The sequence below is a fragment of the Manduca sexta genome, chromosome 19 (assembly GCF_014839805.1).
Source record: "Manduca sexta isolate Smith_Timp_Sample1 chromosome 19, JHU_Msex_v1.0, whole genome shotgun sequence".
In the NCBI taxonomy this organism is placed as follows: domain Eukaryota; kingdom Metazoa; phylum Arthropoda; class Insecta; order Lepidoptera; family Sphingidae; genus Manduca; species Manduca sexta.
Genome location: NC_051133.1, coordinates 1,928,432 through 1,934,431, shown reverse-complemented (window position 1 = coordinate 1,934,431; position 6,000 = coordinate 1,928,432). Strand labels below are relative to the sequence as shown.

At 37.0% G+C, this 6,000-nt stretch overlaps 1 protein-coding gene across 2 annotated transcripts in view; it reads left to right on the top strand.

The window, feature by feature from the left end:
- The first annotated feature begins 3,608 nt into the window (after nucleotides 1-3,608).
- LOC115441278 (serum response factor homolog) overlaps nucleotides 3,609-6,000 on the top strand; it is a 262,689-nt gene continuing 260,297 nt past the window's right edge. For both annotated transcript variants that reach the window (XM_030166027.2, XM_030166017.2), the window contains exon 1: nucleotides 3,609-4,161. In XM_030166027.2, coding sequence (XP_030021887.2) covers nucleotides 3,757-4,161 — 405 coding nt within the window. In that variant the 5' untranslated portion in view covers nucleotides 3,609-3,756. The remainder of the gene's footprint in view (nucleotides 4,162-6,000) is intronic.

Genomic DNA, 6,000 nt, shown 5'->3' with positions numbered 1-6,000 from the left:
TGTATCGAAACTAACAAAAAAGCAATAAATAAAAACTGTCTACGGAGAAAAACGACTTTATTCTATAATAAACTAAACTAAATCTAAAATAAAAAACAAATTGTTAGTGAAAATATCTATTTAACATTATAGATGGGACAGTTAACATTTTTAGCACCTTGTTAAGGATATATATTGATAAATGTGAACTTTGATTTATATTCCTGCAAAGTCAATAGTTTCCGTAAACAATAAAAACGAAATTCATATAACTAATATCTATTCTTGTATGAGTCTTTACTTTGTCACTATATAAACTCTGTAATTATGTAAGTGACTTAATTGGAGTAATAATTAAATATTCTCATGTAACTCGACGTATTATAAGCACAACGATGTTCGCCTACGTGATGAATAGAGCGTTTTATTTTATTTATTAGTTTACAAGCAATAATATATTTTTTTATTACACTTACTTAATAAAAACATTTATTTTTTTATTATAAAGCGATTGTGGCACTTATTTTTTCCACGAATCATGTATAAAATGTAGAATTACATATTATGGGAACATAAAAAAGATCATGCCAATGACATTATTGTGAACTTCAATTATTCAAATGAGTTCTAAATTAGTAAAGATAAATTACGTATACGATTTATTTACTTTCGAGTTCAAAAGAATACGATGTAACATGAGTAATAAATTTTTATTGACTTAATAAATAATAATAATAATAATACCAGCCCTGTATTATATACTTGCCCACTGCTGAGCACGGGCCTCCTCTACTACTGAGAGGGATAAGGCCTTAGTCCACCACGCTGGCCTAGTGCGGATTGGTAGACTTCACACACCTTCGAAATTCCTATAGAGAACTTCTCGGATGTGCAGGTTTCCTCACGATGTTTTCCTTCACCGTTAAAGCGAACGATAAATTCACAAAGAATACACACATGATTTTTTTAGAAAAGTCAGAGGTGTGTGCCCTTGGGATTTGAACCTGCGGACATTCGTCTCGGCAGTCCGTTCCACACCCAACTAGGCTATCGCCGCTTTTATTGACTTACCTTATATTTTTTATTTATCTTTCTTTTTTAAAAGCATGGTCCCTAAATTGTTTAACGCCAAAGTAAAGTTATTAAAGCAACAATTGCTATTAAAATGACGTAGGTAAGTATGTAATATATAAATTATGAGCGTCACAAATGCCGTATTATTGTGGGAGCAGCGTGTGTCATATGTAACACGAAAATCCAAGTGAATTATCATAATAATAGGCACCGTAATATAAACCGCTATACTTTTAGGAACACGCTTTATATACTGACATTCTCTATTACATAGGTGTTACTTTTTTATTTTATCAATATCTATTTCTGCCGTCAAGCTGCAGTACGTAGTCACTGTTGTGTTGCGGTTTGAAGGACATTGCAGCCAGTGTAACTATTGGACATAATAAGACTTAAAATCTCATGTCTCAGGATGGCGAACGCAGTGGAATACCAAACAATACTTTGTAATTCAAGGTGTTGGATGTTTCTACTGTTTATGGGCGGTCGTATCATCAGGCGATCGGCGAGGTCGTCTCGTCAATAAAAGTTTAAAAAAAAACCATGGGAGCGGAGGAATGGTTATCCCGGACACATTGGCTTTCTGACCCAGATGTCACCCAAATAACTTCCAAGTCGGGTCACTACCAACTGAACTGGCATATGATTAAAAACTGTGGTGGCCTTCTGCGCACATGAGATTGTTCCGGTGGGTCGTGAATGCATCCGAATTCGCTGGACAAGTCCACCACACTGCCCCGGTGGGGGTTGGCATTTTACAAGAATTCTTAAGTACCTATGTTGATAGCCCAACAACATTTTTGTAATAATTTCGACATAATATTGACAAATTTAAACAAAATACTTTGTAAAAATACAAGGATCGACACTACGTACTTTAGCTATATCACGCTAAAAGTCTTATCACATCAAATCATTATTGCGGGCTTACAGTGTCTATTATTTGTCTAGCATGCCGACTTATTTTATATTTTTTAATGTTATGTAATAAAATGGTACCAAATAATATGAACCATGAATAATCCGATTCTACCACAATCGAGCGAAGCAGGAACTTTAATCTTGTGTCGCATTCGATCGACAATACTAGCGAAAACACAATCAACAAAAACGGCTCCGTGGGTTGGAGGCAATAGTCTCAATACCTCACCTAAACGTATCTAAGTTTATCCCTTATGAAACCTAAGCAACTTTCAGTAAGACTTCTTGCAGCTCATTTTCATAGCTTATTCTTTTTTAATATATAAGAGCTTCAGCAAAGAAATATAGAAACCAAAATGCTTAGCACAAAATTTAAACATATTACAAAAGTACATTGGGCTTACAAGTGCTCGAACGCATAAAATTTTTCAAGAAAACCTATTTTAATCAGTGCTTAGTTATATATTTAAATACATCAGTTTCTACAATAATAAATGGCATTTGGCTGGGTATGCGGTACTTATATTCGTCTGCATCGTAAAAACTACGGAAAAATATTTTATTTAAAATACCCTCATAAATTCTACCAATATTTCTTTTGATGTGTGAATTTAAAATCGAATTTATTTTTTTAACAAAGGAAATATTGTGTGTGTTGTATAAAAATGCATCCTTATTTAAAAATAGTAAGTATATTTTGCTTTTTTTTGGATATAAGTATAATCATTATTATCGAAAATCGCACAGCCCTAAATCTTCTGAAAATTATACCAATCCATTATCCATGCTTATTCTAGGGTGAGTAAAATGTCAAGATTATTATTAAACTTTTGGGCCTTCGTAACTGAATGTAAATATATATCGCAATAACCTTTTATTAATAAAATTATAAATAGCATGAGCTATTAACAATGTTATACTTAATTAAAGAAAAAGCTTCATACTGATGATATTTTTTCCATTTCGTACAATTTCGGTAAGTATATTATCTCTTTTGTTGACGTCATGTCAAGTGTGTAACATAACCATAAAACAGCGTGTTGCCAAGGTGACATGTACTGCTCTTATGAATGAATGAACGTGTTGTGTACAAAATATTGCATGTGATGAAAATTTGTGAGGAACTCTGAAACTACGACTGCGTCTGGACTTATCGTAAGTAGATAAGTGGACAGTGGCTAGTGGTACGGCTATGTACGTCTGAATTATGTAGGTACGTGTGGTACTCGAGGTGACGTGACAAAGTTTTTAATTATTAGACATGAAAATCGCCAGGTGCAGGTAGGAGGGATTTCAGTGGCCCCCATTTGACCGTCGCATGCCATATTTGGCACGGCTCGCGTCTAAATATGGCTCCGGTACTGCCCACCGCCCGCCGCGCCCGGCCCGCTCCACTTCCGACTCTATTATTTCTATTTACGAAATAAACTCAAAATAAAAGCTCTATTTTCATACGGATTTCGGGCACTGAAAACGCTCGCAGGCTCCCGGCGAACGCGGTGTTTTCCTACGGATGTGTCGGGTTACTTAGCGCGCGGTGGCGCGAGCGTGCGGCGGCCGTCTCTGTCGCGGGCGGCGCGAGGCGGCGCGCGCGAGCAGGACGGCTAGCGATAGAGGCGCGCGGGACGCAGCCGCGCGAAGTCAGTCGCGGTCCGAGCGGCCGAGCCGGCAGTCCCGCCCTCGGTGCTTTCGCGCGTTCGCTCAGTCTCCGTTCGACGTTCGGACGGTGAGGTGTGCCAGCGCGTGCGCGCACCGGTTACTGTGGCGTACTGCGAGGTGATCATGGACGCGCCCGGCGGAGCGCGGGAGCCCCGCTTCGGGTCGCCGTACAACATGGGCCTGTTGGGAGAGATGCCGGACATGTACGGCGCGGGGCGAGCCGGCGCGCTGGGTGCGGGCGCCGGCCCGCTGCGGCCGGGCATGCAGCCGTGTCCCATGCCGCGACAGGCGGTCAAGCGGCCCTCCGACCAGTGCTACGACGAGCGGCCCTCGCAGAGCGTGGCCTTGGACCACTGCCCCATGCCTGACATCGCCGACGACGGCTATGCTTCGTTGCAGCCCAAGAAGTCGCCCCCCTCAAACGGCAAGAAGACCAAGGGTCGCGTCAAGATCAAAATGGAGTACATAGACAACAAGCTGCGCCGGTACACCACCTTCTCCAAGAGGAAGACCGGCATTATGAAGAAGGTGGGTCGGCCAGACCGCTTTTGGCAATATTCCATATGGGTCGACTGACAAATTTGGCTGCATATGTGTCAAAGTGCATAAAATTTTCAAAGTTTATAACATTCATAAAGTGGAAATAGGTTTATTGGTGATGTTAAAGTTGTTGATGGCGAGGGAACATGTGATATAAAGTTTTAATACTATGTGCCGGCATCTTACTTCTCAACTCAATATTACTAAAAGTTAACAGCATCACATTCAATACTTTACTGAGCTTATGATACAATATTTTGTATCAGAGTACTACTACTGATAAAGTGGTCATTCCTTTTTAAATTCTTGGTTTTACATATAAAATTAGAAGTGCATGTTTTGAAGTACCATCATATAATGCACAATGTAATTTGTTTGTCATTCATTTATATGATGCCATAGCAAAACTTTAATATAATAGCTGTCCAAAAATATTTGCCTCTTTAAAATTATATGAATGCCTTAGGCATTTATAAATAGTACTCTGAAAATGTGCAAAGCAAAGATTGATTTGTAGAGATCAGTGTGCACTCAAAAATATAACAAAATTCAAGTGCCTTTGAAGAGAATAGTTGAAATGTGTGTTAAGTGTTCTTTAAACACATTATTTGACGAATATTTGGGTATAAATAGACCTAAAATGTTGGTTATGATGCGTTTGTAGGTTATGTTTTTGTGTTGAAACAAACCCAAAGGAATATTGCTAAAAACGAGTCGACATTTATTTTTTCTTCTAATATAATGTATTTTATCGTATGCTGAGGTCCCAAATATGTGTATTGCGTTTCTTTATCGTGTTTTTGTGAACATTTGTGACAAAAGTTTTGACAGCTGATGTCAGCTGTTGCGACGTTATTTTACGTGAGTATTTTATATTGTCTACGCCTCCAGCCGAGAAAGAAATCATTAGGAACCTCTAAAATAGTGATCAAATTATAGTATCTATTGCGTATAGTGTTAAATATTGGTTCTTTGCATATTTTATTCTCGTAAATAAAAGTGACAGCTGTCACCTTGTAATTTGGAATTGAGGCACTAGATGGCGCTAGGTGTTTTAGTGATATGTGTAATTTCTTCAAAATCGATTTTTTTTTATTTTGCTTGTAAGTTAAACTTTTGGAAGAATTCATTTAATTAAAATTATGATAAATAATCTAAATTTCATTAGATACATATCACATTATATTTTATCCAATACCTGTAGGGTAGGTATTTCCAACGTATTGTTTCCATCTATTCACATTATAGCTGGAATGGAAAAATCATTTGTTGTTGAGTAGGTATTTAATTTTTTTTAAACTTGCGACAAAATTTTATTACGCACTAAAAACCTACTTGGATAAATTCTACGCCGATTTTTTAGGTTCCCAGCCTATATTTTATATAATACCTAAATACTTGGTACACAGTCGGTTACACAGTTCATAAAAGATAAATCTTATTAGAAGAACATTTTGTTTGATGTTTAATTCTTATCTTTTTATAATACGCCATATCTTTAGAGACATCAAATACATATCAGTGTTTTCTTAGAATTAAAAATAATATTAATTTTGATATATTTTCTTCAACCGTATTAACGTTCCAAACAAACGTCGAAACGAGCACAATAATATATTCTTTATAATCTAGAATTATCAATTTAATACTTCCCGCATTCGACGAAACCGTTTCTGCAAACAAATTTTAACACATCAAACACACGTTATCTGCATATATTTTTAAGTATAATCCAATTACGATGCCGATTTTTATTTATTATTTAATAATTATTTGTATTTATGTTAATTTTTTCCAATTCAATTACGTTTCTCGGCGACGTTGGCT